The 25,445-nt window shown below is 43.9% G+C and overlaps 1 protein-coding gene across 1 annotated transcript; it reads left to right on the top strand.

The window, feature by feature from the left end:
* Positions 1 to 4,287: 4,287 nt before the first annotated feature.
* UBE2QL1 (ubiquitin conjugating enzyme E2 Q family like 1) lies at positions 4,288 to 22,095 on the top strand. The gene is made up of 2 exons (XM_030445374.1): positions 4,288 to 5,653; positions 20,772 to 22,095. The coding sequence occupies exons 1-2, from the start codon at positions 4,841 to 4,843 to the stop codon at positions 20,901 to 20,903; spliced, it is 945 nt and encodes a 314-aa protein (XP_030301234.1). The 5' UTR covers positions 4,288 to 4,840; the 3' UTR covers positions 20,904 to 22,095.
* The last annotated feature ends 3,350 nt before the right edge of the window (positions 22,096 to 25,445 follow it).

Raw genomic sequence — 25,445 nt, 5'->3', positions numbered from 1 at the left:
GATCATGTGATGAAGTCAATATCCCTCTCTGACATTTACTTCTCAAATATATTTATTAAGTGTACCACACCCTAGCTGAGTCTTTGCTGGTCTACAGTAAACAAGACAAGAGCTTCTAATTCTCCAAAGAAGATGTACATTTTGTTCCCCTAATCACTCTAGAAATGTTTCTTTGCACTTGCTCACTCTAAATAGCATTTTCTAACATATTCAGGCCTTAAAATTCTGATGCTTTTAAGTAGAAGCAAACAATACACATCTGAGCTTTTTGCTGAGCCCCAGGTAACTCCTTTTTTGCAGACTCAATAAAAATGAGAAAATCCGTGGTTAATCTTGCTAGAAAAAAACCCACCCTCCTGGTATCCCCCAAAACCACCAAGTTGGTACTGCAGTAGGAGTTCAGAGTTCTGAGTCTTCATCTAGTCACAGATATGTCTCTACTGCACAAAGAGTCTAAATGCCCTTCATCACCTGCAGTTCAATCCCCATGAAGCTGAGGGCTACTGCTAGACCCAAGTTTTGAACAGTGTCCTGTTTCACTAATCAGTGAAACAGTGCACAGTGTGCAAGGGCTGAGCCTGAAAGCAGATCCTCATCTAAATATGTAGCAGAAATAGCTGCCAGAGGTCAGTCTGGTTTTTGTACCTAGATGCCTTTTTACCTCTCTGATTCCGAAGTCATTGCATCACCATAGGATGACTTCATGAACCACAGGTCTATCAAAGAGTCCTGCTCCCAGGCAAGGATAGGAGAGCCCTGTCTGGGAGGATGCAGACTACTTCAGTTTGGCTCCTGCACCTGCCCAACTGGAGAGAATGTGTTATAATGAATGGAGACTATAGATATGTTTCTACTATGTATGGTACTATGGAGGATGAATTGAGGAGGATTCTGTAAAGAGAGAACAAATATGTTCAGAATTTTTTGTCAGTCAATGAATATGTGGACAAGGACAGCCTTACATGATGCAGGAGGGTTGTCCCCTGCAAGCTTCTTTTACTCTCTGTTTTGCTTCAAGGCCCCAGCCTTGCAACCACCCAGAGTCCGAATGGACTGACCAACTAAATCCCTTGCTGAGGAGGACTGGGTATGAAAAAGCGAAGTTCAGCTTTTCTACCCAGCAGAGAGTATGGACACAGATTGCACCAGATTTCGCTACTTCCAGCATGATCAGAGAGGTCCCCTGTCACAGCAGAACACTGCTTGTCCACGTACCACATATTATAACTTTCACCTCAGTGAAACAGCTTTCTCATCACTTTAATCTCTCACCATTTTACAAAGCAATGGCACAAGGTCACACAGGGGCTGCTTGGCTCTTGTCTGCCTTTGCAGAGGCCTTGCTCTTTTTTATGGCTTCACCCCTGGATAGATGTCTCAGCAGTTATATGAGACGGACAAATATCTTCCATCATGTTAAATTTATGATAGCAGCTCCTGCTGCCAACTGTCACGAAAACACCATGCAGAGACCTTTCAGTTTAAAACATTAATGTGGCCAATGCTAGGGCTCAGGTTGCTAATTGGCATTCTGGTTCCGTTCAGTCTCTGTGCCCAACCATCCTTGTCTTGGGCTAGATGTTCAACAAGGAACAACCACTGAACATCCTGTTCTGCACAACTGACCTCCAGGACTGGAGCAGCAGGTGAAGTTTTCTGTGACTTCTGGTGGAAGCTTTTGCACCAGAACAGGATCAGCTTCCCAGCCTCTCATCATGTTTTTCTGTGCCCTGCTCCACCTGCTGACAAAAAGAATAGAAATTTCCTTCTGAGCCTTAGTTTCTCCCCCAGCAGGTTCTGCTAGAGTCATTTGCCCATCCAATCATGGATTACATGTTACCACAAAATGTCTACATCCAATTTGTCTGCACTCCAGATATTTCCTAGTTCCACAGATAGGCCATCAATAGTGCATGTGTGTGAACCATGTCTGGTACTTCAGAAGGCTACCAGGGGAAGACTTGGTTACTCTTTCCATTATCCAGTAAACTGGAGGTTCCTCAGGCAGGGCTATTGAAAGAGGGAAGGTAGGAAAGAAATGTGAGAATGGACAGAATAATCTGATGCTTCAGCCCACCCACCTCATGTTCCCCAGGACTTTTGACCTCCTGGGAAACAATGTCAACATTTCACCCACAGATCTTCTCAGGGTAGGAAATTTAGCAAACACCTCCTGCAATAGACCCCATGCATCCGCACACAGGGAAGGATTTAAAGCAATCCCCAAGGGTTGTCACACTGACAGGCTTTTGGACCAGGACAGGCGAGAGCAAACAAGGGCAGTGTTGTGGTATTTCCTGGGCCACTATTTGCAGTTAGTTGGCAGCTCTTCATTTTTCTGTTCAGAGCAGGCTAATAAGAGGCTCCAGGTATCACAGGTGGGTATTTCCTGACCATTTTCTACAGGGTCTCTGGAAGAAAAAGGAGAGGGCCTCCAACTCCCCCACCCCCTGCTCCACCAAAGAAGCTGAGGATCAGTGCCACCATCTCGCTAGCTCCAGCGTATTGTGGTGCAGCCAACAGCAGCGTGACCCTGCTCAGGCCATGGAGTCTTGCTGTGCCTCCTCCTCCTTGTGTAGGGCATGTGGCCCATGATTCCATTTACATGTGTAGTGATCTCAAATACAGGTTATGTATAGTAACTTTTCTTGATACGTTACTAGGTAAGATATTTTTTTAATAGATACTTACGTGCTTTGTGTGCATTGCACAAACTGAGAAAATAGATGAAATTATGAGCAACCTTGTGGTAAGGTTTCTCAGTGGTTTTACAAAGATGATTTTGAGCCTTCAGTTATGTGATGTTCAAATACCAAATATAATTCTACTACTAAGATCTTGATTTTTAAAACAGCAAGCTTTTTAATCCATGGTAAATCAGACTGATCTATCATTTGGGTACATTTGTGAAGTCTGGCAAAGAGATTATGTTTTACACCATCCAGTTTGACATAATGGTGAATATGGACCTGTTGGTAACACTAAGTGGTTTAAATAACAGGAAAAAGAAAGGGGAGAGCAGACACCAACATTTTTGGAAGCAAGTCAGTTAACCAGTTTTTGATGAAAACATAATGGGCCCTGCAGATAGCTTTCAAGAAACCTGCAGGTTTTCTCTGGAGACCTTTCAGAGCACGGCGGTCCTTCAACAGCACAGGCCACTTTTCAAAACCACAGAAGACAGTGTTTTAGGCCACTCTTGGCAAACGTGGGATGTTTGCTTGGGAAAAGTTTTATGGAATATAATGCCTCCATGTGCACATGCTACCTGCTGCTTTACATCCTTTGCTCAACACATGTGATCACCCTTTGGGCCTTGCCTTCACTACTCCCCAGTTCAAAGCATTTATTGCATTAATTTTATTTTCCAGTCTCTGAAGGCAAAAAGGCCTGCAGAGACAAGAGACTGGGGGGACTGAGGGCTTTTCCCTCCTGTGCTACACAGAGTGGCAGGAGGATAGACCTATCTAGTGTGGAGGGGAACAGGTGTTAAAGGGATGAGATATGTATATAAGGGATATGTATATATGCTGTGCTGATGAAACAAAGATTGTTGTATCATTCCCAGCACCAAAACCACACACATATATATTTATATCTGGTTTAAAACCATGTTCACGTATCAGATTTTATAAGTATATGCTTTATGGATGTAATTATCTGTGTTTAGGTAGGTAGATGTATGCACAGTAATTACATACACAGAGATGCATCGAAATGCAATCCCATCCCTCCACATGACCATATAGTTTTTTATGGATCTGCACTATGTATGTGGTATACACACGTGCACACACCCGCACCAAACCCCAGGTGTGACGGCATACATCACTCTGTCCCAGTGAGCTACCACACTCACACACATGTCTACGGGTGCGATATTTCCACTCACACTCGTGACTCTTTCCCGGGCCGCCGGCCACGATCGCTCCAACCCGCTGCCCTAGCCTCCGACCTCTGAATCCCGCGCACCCCGCGCTGCCGCAGCGCGGGGCGGAGCGGGACGGCGCGGCCGGGCGGAGGCGCTGCGGTCCGGGCTCCCACCGCTCCGTCTCCGCCCCGCCGAGGCCCGCAGCGGCGGTGCCGGCGCGTAGGTAGCGCGGGGTGCGCGGCAGGCCGCGGCGGGGGCTGCCGCAGGGCTACCCCGAGCGGCCCCTCTGCCCCCGCCGGAGCCCGTCGGCGGGCGGCGCCGAACAAAGGGGCGGAGGGCGCTCCGCTGCTGCGGGAGAGCGCGGAGGCAGGGGGGACTGCTGCTGCTGCTGCTGCTGCTGCCGCCGCCGGTCTCTCCCCCCTCACACCCCGGGGGGAGGCGCCCGGCGCGGCTCGGGGACCGGCCCGCCGGGGAGCCGCCGGGGATTGGCTCGGCCGGGTGCGAGCCGAAGGTGCTGGGGGAAGCCATCTGCAACGCAGACTATTTCGCCCGCTGGCTAAGGGGAGGGGGGCTCTCCCTTGCGGGTGGTTCGGGTAGGGTTTTTTCCTTCCGTCTTTTTTTTTTTTTTTAATTCCCTTTTCACGGGATCATGGGCATGGCAGCGGGGCCGTGATGTCCCCGGGAGCAGCCCCACTGCTGCAATGCTGCCCGCAGCAGCCCTAGCGAGGGGAGGCGTTTGAGCGGCGGCCGCGGCCGCACATCCTCCCCGCGGCAGTGCCGCCGCTGCCTTTCTCTCCCCTCCGCCCGCGCCCCGGGCTCCCAGACCGGCGGGAGAGGGGCCTCGCCGCCCGCCCAGCGCCGCCCACCCAGCCCCCGAGCTCCAAATCCGCCGAGCGGGGCTTTAAATTAATAATAATAAACCCCCACCAACCCATAAAGGCGTGAGGGGAGAGCAGAGCCGCGCACAACATGGCCACTCTGCTGCGGAAAATCGGGCTGATCCGACTGCACAACCGGGACACGGAGGACCCCAAGCACCACCACCACCACCGCAACAGCCAGCAGGGCTCCTCGCTTAGGGGCAGGGGCAACCAGAAGAACAGCAGCAACAAGCCTCAGCCGCAGGCCCCCGCCGGGGGCGGCGGCTGCAGCAGCAGCAGCAGCGAGAGCAGCCCCGGGGCCCACAAGAACAAGAAGGCTCCGGAGCTCGCCAAGCAGCCCCCGCCGCCGCGCTCCAGCAGCGGAAAGGAGAAGCCGCGGGAAGCGGCCAGGGAGCCCGGCGCCGGTAAGGAGGCGGCGCAGCGGCCCGGCCCCGGCTCCGGCTCAGGGTCGGGGCCGGCGCCGCTGGTGCCTCTGCCGTCGGGGTCGGGGCCGCTGGCGCCGGCGGGCCGGCAGCAGCACTGCACGCAGGTGCGGACCCGGCGGCTGATGAAGGAGCTGCAGGACATCGCGCGGCTCAGCGACCGCTTCATCTCGGTGGAGCTGGTGGACGAGAGCCTCTTCGACTGGAACGTGAAGCTGCACCAGGTGGACAAGGACTCGGTGCTGTGGCAGGACATGAAGGAGACCAACACGGAGTACATCCTGCTCAACCTCACCTTCCCCGACAACTTCCCCTTCTCTCCGCCCTTCATGAGGGTGCTCAGCCCCCGCCTGGAGAACGGCTACGTCCTGGACGGCGGAGCCATCTGCATGGAGTTGCTCACCCCCCGCGGCTGGTCCAGCGCCTACACCGTGGAGGCTGTCATGAGGCAGTTTGCGGCCAGCCTGGTCAAGGGGCAGGTAGGGAGGCTGTGGGCTTTCTGTCTAGGTGTGTGGGGCGGGGGGGGGGGGGGTGTGCCTGTACCCGTGTTTGGATGGGAGCCCCAAAGGGCAGTGGGTCAAGCTGTACCCGTGGCTGACCTTGGCCAGGCCTGGGTGACAGGTCTTCCCCGAGGACCTGGTGTCACTGTTAGGAAGGAGGCAGGGACACGGTGTTTTGCTCAGGAGTCCCTTCTCAGGCAGGTGTAGCGGAGGTATGGGGCAGCTCGGAGTGGCATACGTATCCATGGTGTCCTCCCGCGTGTCTTTTTTCCCTGTGTTTGGCTCTGCTGCGTGTGGCACCAAGATGTCATGCCCGTTGCCCGCCAGGGCCACATCCCTCTCCCCAAAGCAAAAGGGGCTCTCCAGGTTCCGGTGGGGCTTGGTGTGGGATTCGAGTCCTTCTCGTCCTGCCCTTCACCAGCCAGTCGGCCATGCTGGCCGCTCTCCTGCCTGAAGCGCTGCCGCTGGCGTCGGGAGCGATGCTGGAGCTGCTGCCTCCAGGTCTTTGTCTGGTGATGTCCTGCACAGCGTCCCTCGGGGGGGAGGAGGGGGAGGAGGAGGAGACGACCCCCCATGTTTGGGGCTTGGCGCCCAGGGCAGAGGCGCGGAGCGGGTCACACCTGAGCTGCCGGCAAAGTTGCGCCAGTTTAAAACCTCCCCGCCTGAAAGGTTCGAGTCATTTCAGGTATGCGCCGCAGTTGCAGCAGCTAGACGGCTCCTGCCAGCTCTCCTCTCCGGAGGAGGTGCCTGGTTCCTCTGGCAGAGGATCTCGTCCGAGCTGGATCAGTTTCATAAAGTCGTTATTATTAATAAAGGGGTAAATGGTGAAACTGTGTAGCCAGTCCTTCTTTTTGGCTGGTGTAGTGGGCAATACACGCATGGTTGTGACAGGTAGATTTTCATCTTACATTAATGCCCTTGAACCCAGGGGGCAGGCACAGCTCTGCACAGGTCAGTAAATGATGCAAAGTAACTTACTAAATTCATACCCTGAGGAGAAGGGGTGAAAGAGTAAACAATAGCATATTTCACATTTGTCTGAAAATAAAGTTACTCCTGTTTGCCTCTATGAAACTGCTCACATGAGCAGACATAAAGGCTCGGTTTCTCTTACAATTGTAGATTACTTTTGATTCTTTAACAGACTCTTTTGTAAGTGATTTTTCTTCCTTCTCTGTTTGATTTGGTCCTACTGTGGTTTGGGGTTTTTTTAATCAGATATTATTTTTCTTTGCCTTCCATTTGAAGAGGTCAAGTTTCCCAGGTCACCTTGGGATATAAAAGGTGTTGACGAGAAAAAAAAAAGTCTTAATTTACATTGAGCCTGGGGTACATTTGAGTTCTGTAGTTCTTAGCAGGTGTCACTAATTGTCATTCTTTTTATAGAGATCATAGCTATTGTTTTAAACAGGGATTTAAAAGAACAATGCTAAATTACCTCATTCTTTAAAACAAATAATCATCTTTCTACAGTATTGAATGTTGAATGTAGAAAGGGTTATACTGGTTTATAAAATATTTGTGAAGAGAAGCACTGAGTTGTTTTACTAGTGAAAAATATTAAGCTATATAATCCGACAATTTTCATTCCTAAACCACCTAAGAGATTCCCAGAAAGAAGTAGCAGTTTTTGATAACAGAGGACGTTTATGTGTGCATCATTAATAAACACAGTTAAAAAGCTAGTTTCAGTGACATTCTTCCAGAAGTTTAGAGTTAATAAGAAAAAAAAAAAAAAAAAGGAATGTGTGTGAGATAACAAAAAAAAAAGGGGGGGGGGAGAAATAAATACATTGCTGCCAGTAATTTAGTAGTTAAATAGGTGTAACGTGCACGTTTCAGCTTTTTGGATCGTTCGTTGCTAGTGGGAAGGTTAATAGGTAGGTAATGCTGACAATAAACCTAATTTCTGGGCTACAGAGGAGCAGTCTGTGATGATGGGCTGCCAGCCTGCTGCTGGGCTTGGTGTCACCGGGGCCACGCTTCTGTCATCGCCTGCCCCTGGTTATGTAACCCCAGCTCCATTGCGTAATGGGGCTGACAGCAGGGCAGGCTCTCCCACACCCCCCTGGCATTTTCCATGCTACAGGTGATCTGCTTTTGACAGTGTTGGGTTTTGTTGTGTTTTTTTTTTAAGAATAAAAATAGAAACATAAAAATGTTGCTAGTTGCTAGCACTGCTTTCCCCAAGGGAGCTTTGGGGATGGTTTGGGGTAACTCTTGCCGTGCTGATGTTGGTCTCGGTGAGGAGCCATCCTGAGCACACAGCGGTGGCTGACTCCATCCTAATTGTGTGGTTCCTGTAAGCAGCCCTCACCCAGCAACAGCATGAAATATTCAACGTTCTTGCCATTAATCAAAAAGGCTTGGAGGGGCGAGGTCCATTCTCCAGCGCCTCAAAACGACCCGGCACCAGCAAATGGCGGCAGCCACGAGGCCAAGCAGGAGATGGGGCTCTGCTGGTGCCCATGGGGAGATGGGACCTTCTAGAGAAATGTCACCAGTTCGCAGCATCATGATTTAGCATGAAATCCTGGTGAATACTCGAGCGGGTGACGCATCCGGCAGCGTGCCTCGGCGGCGCGGGCGCTGGCATGAGTAGGCAGGGCTGAGCGTCCCACCAGCACGAGTTCCCCCGTTTGGCAGTTCGCGTGATGAGAATGAGGTGGCTGATTTCATTCAACATTTGTCATCGCTCCCGTTTTCCCGAGCCAACTGAAGTGCTGCGTTGCTCTGCCTCTTCTTCAGAGAGAAACGCAGCGTTTCTGGGTCTGTTACTTTGTCAGGGCTAATAGTAGCCCATGAACATATATGACCTTTTTTTTTTTTTTGTATGAAGTGGTCAAATAATATACTGACAAACACCGAAAATACAACTTTGGGGCAGTCAGGGTTCTTGTCAAAATCAGATTTTTTTTAAAGGGATTTCACAGACCTTTTAGCAGAATAAAAGTAAATATCGGCAGATGTCATTCTGATATCTCACAGGTGAACATTTGACTCAAGAATTACATCTGTAAGGAGATGTAAGTGTGAAATACATAAATTAAGAAAGGAGCACGTTCCCATTACTTTTCTGCATTGCCCTTGTATGCAGAGAAACATGGGTCCAGGTTCCCAAATGTGAGTATGTCCCCAGGGGCTGGATTTTAAAGCCAGGCGGCTGTTTCTCCGGATTTCACCAGAGAACCACATAGCTCCCATGACCATACTTGGGATGTGTTTCAATTTAATCTGATCAAGGGGTATCTGGCGGTCAAGCATTTCCTCAGATTGTAATATTTTAATTACACTCCCTGGGAGGGCCAGCTCTGAGGCTAAGACTGGATCCAGCTGCACCTAGGCTCCTCTCTGAGAAGGGATTTAGAAAGCAAGGGGGTCCAGGCTGAATCTCTCTGGGTTGCCCAGTCCTGGTCATGACAGATGCGTACCTTTGCTTCCTGTAATTAATCTAGTATTGCAATTTTAGATACTTCTTGTCTGAAAAAAAAAAAAAAAAAAAGTTTTAAATCAAAGAGAGACAATTTCTGTTTGATTGAAACAAGTCAACAGTCCCAAACGTTTTTTCTTCTTTTTTTTTATGTTTTAAAGGAAAAAAAAAAAAAAGTTAACTAACAAACAAGTTGGGGTTTGGTTGGTTGGTTGCTTCAGCTATTCAGCTGAGAAAATCAATTATTCACACAGCTCCAGTCAGTATCTTGAGGGGAGTTCTCAGTACATCAAAGGCCTCGGATTGTTTATCTGTCTGAGATCCAGAATCTTATTTTAAAAAACTTGGTGTTGTCCTTAACTCAACTGTAGCCTTGGTTTTAAGAGGGTGACTTTGTACTTGCTTCCTGCAGAGTCATCTGCTCGCTGGCTCCTGTCACCAGAGGCAAAAGCTGAACCAGCATCATGGTGGCCGTGAGCTGCCGCGGAGCTGGGGTGTCAGCCGGGGAGGTGGGGTGATGCTAACAAAATAATGTAAATTCCAGTTTTTTGTCGTCCTGGAGGCAACTGCTCCACATGCCTGTCTGCAGAGCCTCCCGTGCCTGTCCCGTCTGTCCAGGCTGTGGGAGTGGCCTGTTGAGTATTACTCCTTCTTAGCAACACCCTTTAAAACAGTTTTATTTATTATCATTTGAGAGGTGGATTTAAAAATTACTGTGTTGCACTCCAGTTCCTGGGAACAGTGCTGTTTTCACAATAGTATTAACAGCTGAAGAAAGGAAGGAGGGACCACGTAGGTCTCAGGAGAGGAGGGGGTTCATCATAGCTCTCCTGGAGTAACAGATACAGCTGAGGGCAGAGCCTGTGTTCCAGGGAGGAGGTGTCTCTCTCATGAGGAAACATGATGGATGATGCCATCCCAAATGGAAAGGGGAGGGCTGCCTGAAAGTTGAAGAGGGTTTTGTGTTCTCTAGTAGACATATTGTTTCTCACTGGAGAGTAATGGTTTGATGCTGGCTTGGTGGAAATTTAAGAGAACACAGAGCTATGAGTGCCAAATTCCAAATAATGCATTGGGAATTTTTTTTTTTTTTTTTTTAATTGAGAATGCCTAACAAAACTGCACATGATGTCTTATGGACTTTGGGTTTAAGCTTGTGGCAGTGTTGTCCATTAGCAGCTTTGTCCTCCCTTTTATGAGTCCCTTGCAGACTGTTGGAGGCTGGGGACAGGACTGCCAGCCAGTGGCAGCTCTCAGGTAACTGGCAGCTCTGCGGATTATGTGTTCTTCATTTTGAGGAAAATACTCCCCTACTCTTCTAGTGAATAGAAGGAGCATAAAAATTTTGTCAGGACAAAAATAGGAATGGGGAGCTTTCTGGTTACAAGTATTCTTGCTACGATGGGCTTCTGTATAATGATTGAAATCAAAACCAAAATATATTTTGTAATTAAGATTTAATGTTCTATAGGAAAATTTTCTGAATTCAAACAAAAGTTGTTACTACAGAGTACTTTCATCCTTTGTATTTTAATATTAAAAATACCTCAGCTGAATCCCATTAGTCTACTTCAAGACGTATGTGCCTTGTATAGCCATTGGATTGATTTATCTTTCCATTTTCAGAAATGCAAGTATCCCAGCTGACTACTAGATTGGAAAAGGAGAAATGGGCTTGTTTTATGAAAAACAGATACAGAAGGTAGCAGTTAATCATAGTCCAAATTACTCCCTCTTCATCCTCTCAAACAAAAGTGTAAGTGAGCAGATAGCAGATGGGACTTGCATGGTATCCAGGAGGTCAGCAGACTCTGGGTCTTTCAAATATGTATAGAAGAAATTAATTGCAAGTCCATGGGTTTTCATACTCCAGATGCTGAGTTTGAGGACTATAGCCCATGAATAAATCAGCTAATCTCAAAGGCTGCAGAAATGTAGAGAGAACAGGGTGGTGTCTGAGTTATTCGGAGCCATTGTATCGTATTATGGCCTTAAAAAATAAAACTGACTTGCTTCTTGCTTTTGATTAGCTGTCTGACCAAATGATGCCAGTTATCATCAAGGGAAGAAATGTTCCTTTAGGTCCATGGTTGAAAAGCACATCAACTCATACACTAAGATTAGAGGAAGCAAAGAATGTAATATGGGGCTCATTCCCCTGAAAAGGTATAAATTCTGGGCCATTAGAGGTGAGGAAGACTATTGTTTAGCTACAGAGTAAAATCAGATATATTTTCCTTCTAAGATTTCCCTTTTATTGCAATTGAGAAAGCTAGGATTTTCAAGATGAAGGTTTGAGTGGGAGCATAATATTTGGTATGTTGAGATGCTGGGACTGATGAATGGGCTGGGAAAAACGTTGTTCATCTGTACTCTGATATATTGCTCTTCTGACTATCCACTATTGTTATGCAAATAAATTCTACTGAGAGGAATGAAGACACAGGGATTCAAACTCATTGAAGTAGGAGGCTGTTTTAATTCTTTTAAAAAGCAATGGGAACATAATCTCCATTTTACCCCTTCAAAGCATAAAAAGGAAAATTTTAAAATACTTTTGGCTGTTATCCTTAATGTTAACATAATCATCAAATAAGTTAAATCACAAAATTGAAACAAAATGCTTACTTTAAAACACACTTTCATGGCAGTTAGAACTAATTCTTCCTTGCAATACTTGACTGATCTCCTAAATGAGATTTCAAAAGAATTGCCTCTTTGGATCATAAGAAAATAAAATTTCATCGTAAGAGCAAGATTCTTCTTCCCTGGATTGTAAATTTAGTCCTTATTTTCTTCAGAGAAAGCGTTCAGATAGAGAGAACTGCGTAGCATTTGGGTGTTTTGTTAGATGCTTTGTTGAATAATTTTATTTTTTCAAAAACAGAACTCCTGGTCCCGAGGGGTGATGTCGTGTTCTCCTGGAGGAGTAACCTGACTAACCCACTTTGTTTTGTGAGGAAGATTTGCTCTTCCCTTTGCAGGCTAGCCTTGAAAATATGCAGATTTCCTTGGATCTACACAATGCCCAGAGATTTCCATGCATGACTGGAGACTTCCAGATCAAAGATTTGTAACTCCACAGTAATTCTGGTCCTCATGTTGTGACAATCTCATTGCCAGGTGCGATCCAAGGTATGTCCTGAGTGGGCATCTGCTCTCACAGAGTGGGACATTGGATAAGGGGCATAATATTAGCTGCGTTATTTTACCCATTGGCTCCTTTGGGCTGATGAGAGTCAGTGAAGATCTCTTCTTTTCCTTAATGTTTCCATTCCTTCACGTGCAGTGTCCAGATTACAAATTAATCATCTCCTGTAACTGTCAAAAAAGATAATGCTAATATCAGACACAAAGGGAGGTTGAAGGATGGAAGGATTGCCAGGTGCAATTATTCTGTGATTAAACAGGGAGAACTTTAGGGGGGCTGTGGTGATTATGCTGTCTGAATGGCTCAAAATATATGTTAAATTTAATGTGTGCAGGATGCAGTTGTCGTGCTAGTAAATGGAATACCAGGTTTCTATTGGATGTCATAGTAGTTTTTGTAAGCATATGAGGGCTGGTCTGACACCTGGTTCAGTTCTGTTCCTCAGAGTAATTTCTGGAGGGTGCTGAGCACTCCATAATAGCAGTCATTAACTTCAGATGGAAAGAGTGGCAGTTGAATAGATCCTGAAAACTGCAGACCAAGGATCAAGGGAAGGTGATGGTAGTGTTACCTAACCTGACTGGCAGTGAAACAAACCAGCATTGCAGTGGGAATTGGGAAAGCATAAGCTAGGGAGAAATGTAGCTGTGCTTTGATGAACATTAATTTGCAGTCTGTGTTGGTGTACACAGAGCCGATGGGTGGACACTAAACTTAGGATGGTCAGGTGATTCATTTTCTGAAACAGGATTGAGCAGACAGTCTGATTTGCACCATTCCAGTTAAAAGTCAAGCTGGGAAGTGGTACATCAAGTGTGACTGTCCTCAGACACGTATGGCGTGCCCTGTGCCTGCCTTGTGCACGTGCAGAGTCTGTCCTGCTCCATGATTTTGTGCATGTTGTTAAAAACTGATGATCCTCATTGATTTAATCCTCTTCTGCACACGCTCTCCAGAACCAGAGTTCCAGTTCTGTCACTGGAACTTTGGCAGTGACACCTTAATAGGGTTACAGATCAGTCACAGTTCCAAATCGGCATTCACAGATGAGTGAAGATAAACCTGAAGAAGGAAGTGTAAGCCTGCACGACAAAACATCCTGGGGCTCAGATGCTTCTTATAGCCAGGCATCATGAGCTGTGGAGTGATTGAATACTTCTTCTATTCCTAATTTTCTGTTTAAAATGTTCAGAAACCTCCAGCTACAATAAGAAGTGTAGGTAGGGCTTATTTCCACAATACATACCCACAAAAAAACTCAAACCATCATGAAGCTGAGGAAATTGATGTTACTAAATTTTCACATTTTCTGTAAATAGAAATTTGACAATATTATTTCTTTCTAAAATATACCTAGTATTGAAATGTTCTGCAAATGTTTGGAGGGGGATATTTCGTAGTTTGAACACCAAGGCTGAGGAGAGGTAGTCTGAGTTTGGCTTCCAGGTTTTGCCACTGACCTAGGATGCAGTGACAGGCAAGACATATAACTTCACTCTATTCCTCTTTCCCACGTGTGAAGTACAGATAATGCTATTTCCAGACATTATTTGAGGATGCATACTTAGAACAGTGAGAAGGGGGGGCTCTTTGAGTAGATACCCATGTGCATCAGTAAGAAACATCTAATAGTCAAGAGACTGACACATTTGTATCAATAGTAAGAGAAGCACATAGGCTTGTGACTTAATCTTACAGAATGCAGTCTTAACAGTGTCAACAGTGTCGTGTTTCTAGAGGTATTTTGCTGTTTAATCCTAATTTGTTTTTTTCTTTTGGCATGATGAAACTTTGGGAAATGGAGAGATAGGTATTGTTGTCTGGACTGTATCTCCTTTGTCTTTAAAACATGTCATAAAGGATCTTTTGTTTCTCTCTGTTCGGGTTTACTCCCACGGCTGCATGTAACTTGGGTAACTTCAGATCCCTGTGATGGAGGCTCTGAGGTGTGATGCCAAGAGGTGCTGTCACACTCCCAGCCTTTTCATCTGGCCTTGCCTTCAGTAACCCTGCTGATACCTGGCTCCCCAGAGAGGTAGTCCAGGGAGCTTGGCAGAAGGCTGGCAGAGAAAATGACCCTTTCTCATCTAGACTTTAAGGTTCCCATTTGTTGGCAGGTATCAGGGACCATCTCTTTAATTGAAGCCCACCATGTTGTAAGATGGCACCTTCAGTTCTGGACTGAAGGCACCTTCTAAGAATGTGATTAGGCTGTCAAAATTTTCTTGTTCTTTTGCCAGATAAAAAGCAGTTTCTCTCTTTAGGGGAAAAAAAAAAAAAGGAGTTTCTTTCTTTAGGGAAAGGTGAGGAACAGCAGCGCAGTGCTCTGTTGCTGTCGAATAGCGATCGAGGCTGTGGATGTTTGTATCGATTAAGAGCTACATGCACCAGGCTGTGTTAGTAATTACTCAGCTGGAACTCAGATTACTTTTTCCTGGACAAAGAGCAGCCACACTTAGAGAAGGAGCAATTTATAGGATGCTTTGAAGCCAGAACTTACTGAGTTTTCACTTCTTCGTATGGATTATTCTTAAAAAGGAGACCAAAAAAAGGCGTGGAAATACTGCTTCAGAAATTACACATTTGCAGGAAAACATCCCATTTACTTGTGCTGCAACATTAGCAGTATTTGTCTGCATAATTTTCTATACTACTTTGTTTTAGCTATAGCTAATAATTATATACAGTGCCATATAAATTGTGTGCAGTTTTTGAGACATGATTAACTGTGCCTCATCAGTACATGAAGGAAAAAAATCACAAACGATGTAATTGGGAGGAGAGATTATGTATATTGCACTCTAGCAGTGATGTTGTGACACATTGCAATCATTGCACCGAGAGCATGACAGTAGCTTACTTTAGCATTGATCTGCTTTTGAATGCTTCTCTAAAGCCAGTGGAAATATTTTTCTCTGAAAACTCATTTAAATATTCTAGAATAAGACCGGTTCAGGCGTGAGTGCTGTGTTCATCTGTTACTTATCAGAAGAGATTTGAGTATGTTTACATAGTCTGCAGCTTTGAACAGTTGAGGCCCAAAGCCATTACTCACTGGCACATTAGTGAAAGATGTTATGTATTGGACACTCATAGTGTGCTCCACCTCTGAGAAAATCCACGCTTTTTGCACCATCCGTGGAGAAGCATATGCCCTTGGAAAATGGGCATAACTTTGTGGGTCTCCTTCCTGCCCTTGAGGGGACCACCACAGGCACAGTGACTTCCTACAGTCTTTTGTGCTCCTCTCTACACCTTTTCTTGTTTTCCATCTCTTGACATTTACCTGTGAGTGGGTCACCAGAGCCTGCTATAGAGATCTCTTAAGAGATACAGGGAGAAAATGAAATTTTACCCATGCACCCTTACGCTAGCTTCAGTGATGGGCCACATTTAGCCCCATGTGCAGAAGGCAGCTGTGATTTGCCCTTGTAAGAACAGCCTCGAGTTATGTGCATATCCAGGATTAATGAAAGGAAAGCTAAGCTGATGAGTTTGTGTTTATATCAGTGCTATCAGCATGAAGGCTTGTCTGGTCCTGAGTCTGCTGGCTGTGTACTGTTTGCAATGAATACGACTTTTTGTTAACCAGTCCAGAAAAAAAAAAAGTCTTGCTGTGCCTGCAGGGTTTGCTGTGGCATCTCAGAGATGTGTAGTGTAGCACAGGGGCTTACGCTGTTTCCAGAACAACCTCAGTCATATAAGGGCTGATGGCTGTGTACAATAAATCTCTGAAAATCTGGTGCTTAGCAACACAAAGACTTGCATCAGCAGAGGACTGGATTGAAGGATTCCAGGACATGGCTACCCCATGACACAGCTGGCTTTTGTTGTCAGTTCAGCTCTGGGTATCTTAAGTTGGACTCAGAGACCTCCATGAGTCTCTTCCATGAGTCTTCACTTTAGTGACTGTGTGATCCTGTGAGAGGCCACCCCCCATATGGTAGTCCTGTCCTTCCAAGTCATGCTAAAAGTGATACAACACACCTATTGCTGTGTGCTATGCCAAAACTGTTGGGTTTTGGTCTAGGAGCTACTTTATTTGGTTTGATGAGAGAGAGAAATCCCTTTGTTGCTGCCAAAGAAACCTCCTTGAGGCCACCCTGATTCTGTAAATCCCAGAAGAAATGTCAGGACTGATTTTCATGACACACAGGCCAGATATGGCCAGATACATGGTTGTAGTGGGATTACAGGGCTAAAGAGCTTCAAGACTCCTATTTTGTATCTGTACAGAACATAGCTCTTGACTTTGGACCACTTTGTTACATGATGGTGTTGAGGCAGAAAAGATGTGGTATATTGCTGATAATCATACTGAAGGACATGGCAGAGCTACTAGATGTTAAGTTGAATATTGCTGAGGATGCACTTCAGTGTCACGTAGCATTCTGGCAGGGAGGGCGTGCTGATGTGTTCGTGACTGTGGAAGAACATGAAGACTACTGCACCATCCCTGAGAAGTAGAAAACCTCACAGATTTGCCCACCATGATCTGTAAATGTGGGTGCCAAATCACACGTGAGACTGACCTCACAGTCAGACAAAGGTGTTTTGCTGAATACGGTGGGAAGGAGCACTCAGTCCTGTGGTATGATCAGGCTCCTGATAGTGCTACCCACAGCAGCCTGTGCTCCAGGAGGTCTTTCTTCTTGCAGCTATTAGGGTTACAGGCTGGATCTTTGTTGGTTCAAACTTCCTAGTTAGGGCAGGGAGTAGCTGAGTGGCATGCAATTGCTCACTCTGCAAACCAGGTGCAATGGGAGCAGAGGCAGGCGAGGAGGCTGAGGGCACCACGCGTCCCCGGCGTTTCAGCACGACTGTCTGTGTAAAGCAGTTGGATGCCGTGGCATTGCTTTCACCTTTCATATGCTTCTAGCTTGTTAAAATTATATCTTGGTAAGTACATGGAGTCGCAACAGATGGCAAAATCTGAAACATCGTCTCCAGCTCTTTATTTTTTAATTAGGTTTGCAGTTACTCCTTTATGAAAAAAACTCTGTGAGTGTCTGAAAGTATCGCAAGTTTTTAAATAAGCTCCTTGTGCGACTTCTCAGAGCTAAAGTCATCATTAGTAACTTTGTGAAAGGTTTTCTCTGTTGTTTTTAAACCTTTATGGGGTGTCTCAACCTTGTTCAGATACTGTCTTGAAATCTTGAGTTGGTGCTGAACACATTAAAACACTGGCTGTGCAGATGATCTATATTCCTTACCATGGCAGTAGTGATGTGCATAATTTAGAGACTGGTCAAAATGCAGTTGTGTGTAATTAAGCTATGGCCATCACTGCATTTGCACACTGAACTTAACATATGCAGCAGCTCATAGTCTTCTGACCAGAGTTAAAATGAATGCATATTTAAGTAGCAGTCTGAAAATAAACTGTAGTCAGAGCTGGTAATAGTGCTGTTAAAATGTTTGACACTTTTATAATTGTGTCCAAAATACCATTTTTTAGTTAAACCTGGAAAGAGTTTTGTGGGAAAGGCAAAAAAACCTAAAAATCGGTAAGACTGTAGATCAGACCACCTGACTGAGAAGCATCTGAACTGTGTTGGTTGAAATTCCACCCTTCTTTTTACTTCAAGTTTACTTGAGAGAATGGGAAACTTCCAGTCCACAAGGTTATATTTTATCCAAATTATAATCACCTGGTAGGATATGGGTTACTAAGAGACAGTGCTAACCATGCCACCCATAGTTTCTGTATAAATGTTTAAACATGTGGACTGCAGTGGTGTAGAATTAGCTGGTCTTTAATAATGCAGTTTACATAAAACCAGTGTATGGTACCAAAATGCATTTTAGAAGTGGATTTCATGCTCCTTTACCTTAGTAACAAAGAAATATGAGAATAAACTTGAGGGACGATGCTTATTTCATCTGATACGGCTCCAGTAGCATTTTAGATGGTGTGATGATATTCACTGTGTTGCTGCAATGCTAGAGTTCTTACTTCCCTTGTTTGAAAGCAGTAAGCAGCTGACACTGAGCCTAAGCAATAGCTGTTCTTAATGCAAAGATCCTGTTTCTGGGTACAGATTAGCATTAGTATTTTGATAAATCCGGATAAGACATGGATCATACTGTGTTAGTTGCTATGCACACAATTCAGAACACATCATAGCCTTAAATGATTCAAAATCGTATCTATAAGATAACAGATGGCAAAAGGAACTAATGCAGAAATTAAATAGCAAAGTTTATATTTACTTTCAAAAGTATTTTAAGTGGTGACATTTTGAGGACAGCATCCCCTGTGCTGATATCATCTTCTGTTGCACTTTGCTTCATCTTTTCCTATGTTTCTCTTAAGCATGCTTCCAGCAAAAGCTCAGAGTAGGAAGAAAGTACAAAATATGTTTTGTAACAACAAAACTACTCCTGAGGATATGTAAGATAATTAGTCACTGAAAAATAAAAAATATATTACCCAATTTTATTTAATTATTCCTTTTTTCACAACTAAAAGGGAACATTTTCTAAGAAAAATTATAAGTGGGGTTAAATTAGGTACCATTAGGGTCATCCTTATTTGGGAAATATTAATTGCCCAGTTAGTATGGGGATTGGGAAGGTGTCTTGCTGTTTAGTCTATAAAGAGGTATTTAAAGAGGAAATAATACATTGCTAGTCTGTAAGTGGTGACTGGGGAGAAAGGCAAGGAAAAGCACTGAAAGGTAAAATAGCTATTTTGTGGAAACCAAGTGGGTATAAACTGGCTGTGAATAAATGGAGGTGGGAATTAGAGGCTCTTCCTAATCTTTAGTTAAGGTAAGCTCTGAAAGAGAAGTCAAACTGCACAGAAAAATTACATTCAAATGTAGGAAAAAGCTTTTTTATCTCATGTAACCATAGTTCTGTTATAATAGGACCAGTGCTGAACACAAAGCATATCTCTGCAATATTGTGACAGCTTTCTGGAACAAAAGTATTTGTCCACATGCCAGAGCAATCTTACTCATTTTAGTCTGTAAAAATAACTCTGATACTTTGAGGACAGAGTTTGTTTTCCATTTCACTCTCTCCCCTTTTTCTTTCCTTTTTTCTCCTGCATATAGCTGATTATTTTCTCAGTGTTATTAGCTGCATGTGATTACAAATGACAGTTTTCAGTTTAAATTCCAGATTGTCAGTAAAATCAGGGAAGTATAAGATGCAACTTGATGCATCATTTTGAGCAAAACAATGGAAAATATAAGAACATACTAACATGGTTCCTAATAATTCTAACTGTACTATGGTGTCTGCTTATAAAATTCTAAGTATTCCAAAAAAAGGCTTCCAGTGCAGTTTATAAAAAAGAGATTAAAGTTCTTAGACTTGTGACTTTAATGGAATTCTGTAACAAATCAAACAGGTGTAAATACTTCATGTTATTATTGCTGCAGTGTGGAATAAATCTGCAGCTATATTTCTTTCTTGTGTCTCTGTTAGTTGGTAATTGACATGGACCAATGTGCAAAATAAGGTAAGCTATTGCTTACTCACTATATGTCTCTGCTGTCAAACAAGGATTTGCAATTATGTTCCGCCTTGAATTTAGAGGTTATATTTGATTGCAAAGTAGCAAAGATTCAGCATGTTTAAATGCGTGTATTTTCATTCATTGTCAAAATTGTTGTGAAGGGGTAATAAACAAATCTGATTTTTTTTTAATGTAGATTGAAATCAAGTTGGTTTTAAGGTGCTCCTGCCTTTAAGAATTGTTAGAGCAATCATTTTTCACAGATCAGATTAGAGGAAGAAGTTTAGAGTGTGTTTCGTGGGATGGATGTAATTTTTAGTGACACTGCGTTGGCAGTGGAGTGTGAAATATGTGTAGTCCCGAGATGTAGCACACAGAAACACACTGCTTTTAGGATGATTCCTCAGGGTTGTAAACTCCATGATACTCACACCTCAGACCACGTTACAAGAGTGGCATCAGAATTGGTTTGAAACCTTTTCACGCCTGCTCAGCTCCAAGCTGCAGCCTTCCTCCTTCTCCACCCAGAGCTGCTGACCCTGGAGGACCAGATAAGGTTGGGCGATGTTGAGGATCTCCTTTTTCTCCTGTGTCTGGAAAGGGCCCCAGGGGACACTTACAAAACTGCCTTACAAACCTGTCCCCCCGAGCCTGTGGGAAGCAGGGCCCAGCTGACATGAGGGTCTGCACACCAAGTGTCTTAGGGTGGGGGTCCCCACATTCCCACGTTGCAGGGGTCCCTTATGCAGCAGAGGGGGAGGTGAGCCGTGCAGCACAGCTTGCTGCATGCAAGGCAGTGTGCCAGCAAAGGGGCTCCCTGGGAAGAAATAGGTCAGCAGATGTAAATTGGTTTTTTTTTTCTTTTTCTTATTTTCATTGCTGCATATCGTTTTTAATGATCTCTAATAATTATGTAGTCGTCTGCCTCAGTTTGGGAACTCTGAATGCCTCTTGGCCTGGAGCGTTCAAAAGTTAAGCTGTGGTTTCCAGCTGCTTGTTCACATGTTTAATGAAGGTTTTCTTTTTTTTTTTTTTTTGTTTGGTGCAGGGCCGTATCTGCAGAAAAGCTGGCAAATCAAAAAAGTCATTCAGTCGAAAGGAAGCTGAAGCAACGTTTAAGAGTTTGGTGAAGACCCATGAAAAGTATGGGTGGGTGACCCCACCCGTCTCTGATGGCTGATGTTAGCAACCTGCACTTATCAAAAATGCTGAACAAAAGTACTGTGACATCTCCTCAGTGCTGTACACCACCCATCCTTTTCTACTTCAGCTTCGGTTACATACCATGAATGTCAAGGAGACATCTAAGTTATTTATGAACGGATGTGTTTACAGAGGGAGAGAAAAAAAAATGCTGTGTAGGATTATATTTCGAGACTGGAGAACGGTCATCATTGAAGTCACTTGAGCGGATGCTGAGATTGCGTCATTTGCCCCCATACAGCCCACATTGTCTTCAGCTTCTTTCCATGACAGCAGCACCAAACAGCAGCACTGGAAAGTCTATCCAGTGCTGCTCAGTTCATTTAAATGTAAATGAAACAGTTAATATTTAATAGGGAAGCAGTGCATTGCAGGTACATGTTTGCTGTGCTGTTTATCTTTGTCTCCTAGCAGGTCAGCATAACTTGAAGATTTGTCTTTATGTGGAACTGTGGTCTGCTGTGACTAAATTTAGACCTCATTTGTGCTCTATATATGACCTTGAATTCATAAATGAAACCAGAATTAAAATGCTGAGAGGTCCTAGTGTTGAAAAATTATTAAGTGGAATCACCCAACTGGTTACAATGTGCTATCTATGCTGATATTGTGATGTGCTGTTCAGAAATAAACCAGTGCAGTCAGCTGAAGGTTAGGTGGTTTTTTTAAACACATCCACGCCAGGGATTGGAGTGGTTGGTGGTAGCAGAACTATTATAACCCTGCCAGTACCTTCTGCAGTAGCATGTGGCCTGTCAGTTCTTCAAAATGGCAAAATTCCAAACAAATGGAAACAGACAAAACAACCTTAAAAATTATCCGCTTAATTTTAAAAATTATATGCCAGTACGGAGTAAAAATTTTCAAGGCAAATGGTTTGTAAGATGATCTGCATGACTGGAATTTTCTTTTTTATTTTCACTCAATAGACATTGTATGTACTTAGAGCCCAGTATCTGAGAAAACCCACTGATGTATATAAATGTCCTATTATTTAATCATTAAGATTTATGTTTTCCAGTAAACAAATTGAAAAAAAGCAACTTTCTAAGGGACTCCATAAAAGCTGAAGGTAATGTCTAGAATGGTATAAGAAAAGCATTAGAAATGTGGTTCTGAATGGAAAATCGTATTGGACACATGCTGAATAAAATCACCAGTATCGTTTCTGTTGCCTCAGGAATTCAATCATTTTGGCCTACTTTTGTATTCAAAGTGCTGAGTTTTCTACTGTGAAATTCTGGGCACCTCATCTGCTGTGATATTTTAATTGAAAGCAGGACAGTATCGGTCATAAGGTTATTTGAGGGGAGGGGGAGCGTATGTCTTTGAAAACCCTTTCCATTCTGTTCCTAGCATGAGATCAAATCGAAATGATTGACCAGTTTCTGTTTGTGTTAGAGCAACAGCAGACACCGAGCAGAGGTTTGGGGTTTGGAGTGTGATTTAAAACTCCACACAGTGGAGGAGAATGAAAGAGTCATGAAGGGCAAAGGAGTTTGAATGCAAGCAAAGAAGCAGCACTACAGGTATTTGTGAAAAAATACGGCTCAGTTTATCTGTTTGTCAGCTAGATAGGACAACAACAAGCAGAGCTTTCACCAGCATAGTTACACAGGTCACAGGCACTCAGTGTTGTGGATGTGGCTGGCTTCTTGCACTTCTGCTCATCTTCACCAGCTGCCTCTTGTCTTTCTCCTCTGACCATTTGTGGTACCCACCTGGTGTGCCTTATCTCAGTTACAAATGGAAATGCTTTGTACCACAGCACTGCACAGATCTTGCTTTGATTTTTGTCACCCTGCTTTATACTTGAAGACAATGCTATAATTGATGTGTTTATACTTTCCCCTTCAATTCAGTGCATCCAGAAGCAGACTGTGTCTTCTGAATAAGAAACAGCTTTTCAAGTAATTTATTTACTCAGTCTTGTAAACATTTTCTTGCTATCCTTTATGAAAGAGGAAACTAGTATGTTTAGTTAGGCACCAAATAATCTGAAATCCCTAGTGGGACTCTCTGAGGACATGCAGAGGGATCTAGCATGGGAAAGCATAAGGTTTGTTATTTCCCCTTAGAAAAGTTCTTCCCTCATCAGTATGGTAAAATTATGTTAAAAGCAGTGTGAGGGTGTGGTAAGTCTTGAGGAGGGGGCGATACTTCTTTCTCTACAGTTTTTTTAACCTGCCTCTTTTTTCCGTGGGTTATTTTAAATCTTCCTGAGAAGCATATCTTTAATATTTAATTAAAGGGTTAGCTACAAGGAAGGTAGTGGGTGGATTGCTACCACTTCCCTCAAACCTACTTATGTGTCTTCTTAAGTGTGCTTTAAATAGTTATAGCAAACATGATCGCTAAAAATCACAGTTACCTTCGACTGTAGGAGGTTCTCTGTATCACTCAAGAGTCTTAGAGCAGTAGGAGAGGCAAATCAAAAAATCTGGAGTGCTTTTAAGCTGTAGCAGAAGGGGAGTGAAATGCGTGTGATAAGCTGCAGCAACAAATTGTGCAAGGAAGAAAGAAGGAAAAGTACACTGCATGAACTAGGGCAGGATGAAGATCCTGCTGTGCCAAAAATAAGACTGCTCCCATTGAAGAGACAGCTTATAGCAGGAGCAGCCTGTGCTGGGGGAGATGCAGGAAAAAGGGGACAGCAGGGAGCACAGAAGCATTGTGCTTCTGGCTGGGGAGGAAGGGAGCTGGCTGGGAATGTAGTTAATTAAGAGATTTAGAAAGAGTTTAGAGAGAGGTCTGATATATTTTAGGCAAAATTAGTTCCTGGGTTTTCTCTAGCCTTATGCTAGGCAGGTTCTACTTTCTCTGCAACCAACAAGCCTGTAAGAAGTGGATCAGAAAACTGGAAAAGGAAAAGCGTGTGAGAAGAAGGAAAAGCGCAAGACCTGGGAGAGAGAGAGAAATATGAGTTGGGGAGGACATAACTGGGCAGCTAAAACACAGATTAAAAAACAAAAAAAGTCTGATGACAGAAGGGTATAAAAAAAGAGATCAGAGGAGAGCAGGATAGCATGGTACCAGGAAAAGCAACAAGAGGGACTGAAGATTGAAAGCAGTTCAGATAGGACCAACCCTACTGCAGGAGCTGATTGCAGAGCTGCTCCAGGTGCCTCTGTGTTGAAGGAGTGTCAGTGAAAAAGATCCTGTAAGGTTCTTTCTGTTTGTATCCTAGAAAGTGGTATGTGCTTCCTCCTTTTCCTGTCCCTTTGGTAGCTGAGAAGGATGTTATGATTTGGATCTATGGTTTGGAACTCAAGCACCTGACTTCTGTGACTGAGAAAGAAAGCTGAGTATCATTCCCACATCCTAAACTCAAAGAGGCCAAAATCAAGATACATTGGCCAGTCATCTGTTTTGTCAGAGTTCCTCTATGTCAAACAAGTTGGATGATTAATTTTTTCAAATAGGAAACATCAATATTCCCCTTTTATCCAGTCAAAAATCTTTTTAGGAGTTCCTGTAAAATTAGCAGTCAGCACAGGTCCTCCATCTCTCATTAGACCCATTTTAACAGGAATATTATTTTCCATCTGCTGTACCCAGTAGAGATGATTAATTTGAAACTAGCTCCTGGGGAGGTGTGAAGTTGTATTAGGAGATCACTTCCTGGCTTTTTTAGAATATGTCCTTTTGGAGGACCTTATTTGAATCCAGAAAAGCTACTTGACTGAATACAGGCACTGAACTAAGAAAGCTTATGGAAAAGGAAGATATCTGTCTCTGAATACCTAAACACTGAAAGATCTCCACAAAGAAAAGAGATGATGGGAATGTATTTCTGTGTCATTAGAAACTGGTCCTAAAAATTCAGCAATCAAAAACTCAGCAGTCAAAGACCTCTTACACTTGCCTTGTTTTGTCTTCTGAAGGGAGCGTGTCACCTTCAGTCCAGCCTACTTCAGTCCAGAGTCCAAGGAAAGATAATAGGTATGGTCCTTGCTTGGTGCTTGTTTGGTGCTATGACGCTGTAGTATCTAAAAAAAGACTCACTTCATTTTCCTTGTCCAAAGCAATACATGAGAACCTAAAATGGAGCTTCTTGCATAAATAGAAGGGTTGGGACAAAGCCTCTCTAGTTTACCATACATGTTATATGACTGTAATACCTATATGTATTTTTAGAAAACTCATTTAGAAAGATATTCTGAGACAGAGCTGCAGTGATGGCTGGAATAGCCAATGCTCTGATGTGTATGTACTTTCCATTCCACAGGAACTTGCAAAAGAGAGAAATTTATTCTTGACAGGCTGACTTTACAGAGAAAATGCTAGCATTTGGGATTAAATCTCAGGGTTTGCTTCACTACATTTTACTCTTCTTTTTTTTTTTTTATTTTAAATCCTTTTCTCTTTTTTTTTTCTCTTTTTTTCTCTTTTTCTTTTCTTTTTTTTTTCTCTTTTTTTCTCTTTTTCTTTTCTTTTTTTTTTTCTTTTTTTTCTTTTTTCTTCTTTTCTTTCTTCTTTCTTTTTTCTTCTTTTTTCTTTTCCTCTTTTATTCTCTTTT

This window comes from Calypte anna, chromosome 2, assembly GCF_003957555.1.
Source record: "Calypte anna isolate BGI_N300 chromosome 2, bCalAnn1_v1.p, whole genome shotgun sequence".
NCBI lineage: Eukaryota > Metazoa > Chordata > Aves > Apodiformes > Trochilidae > Calypte > Calypte anna.
Note: the sequence above shows the minus strand (reverse complement) of the source record. Positions and strands in the feature narration are given on the sequence as shown.

Coding starts and splice junctions, on each gene's coding strand:
- UBE2QL1 (XM_030445374.1), top strand. CDS start 4,841: ATGGCCACTCTGCTGCGGAAAATCGGGCTGATCCGACTGCACAACCGG. Junction 5,654..20,771: donor CCAGCCTGGTCAAGGGGCAG/GTAGGGAGGCTG, acceptor TGTTTGGTGCAG/GGCCGTATCTGCAGAAAAGC.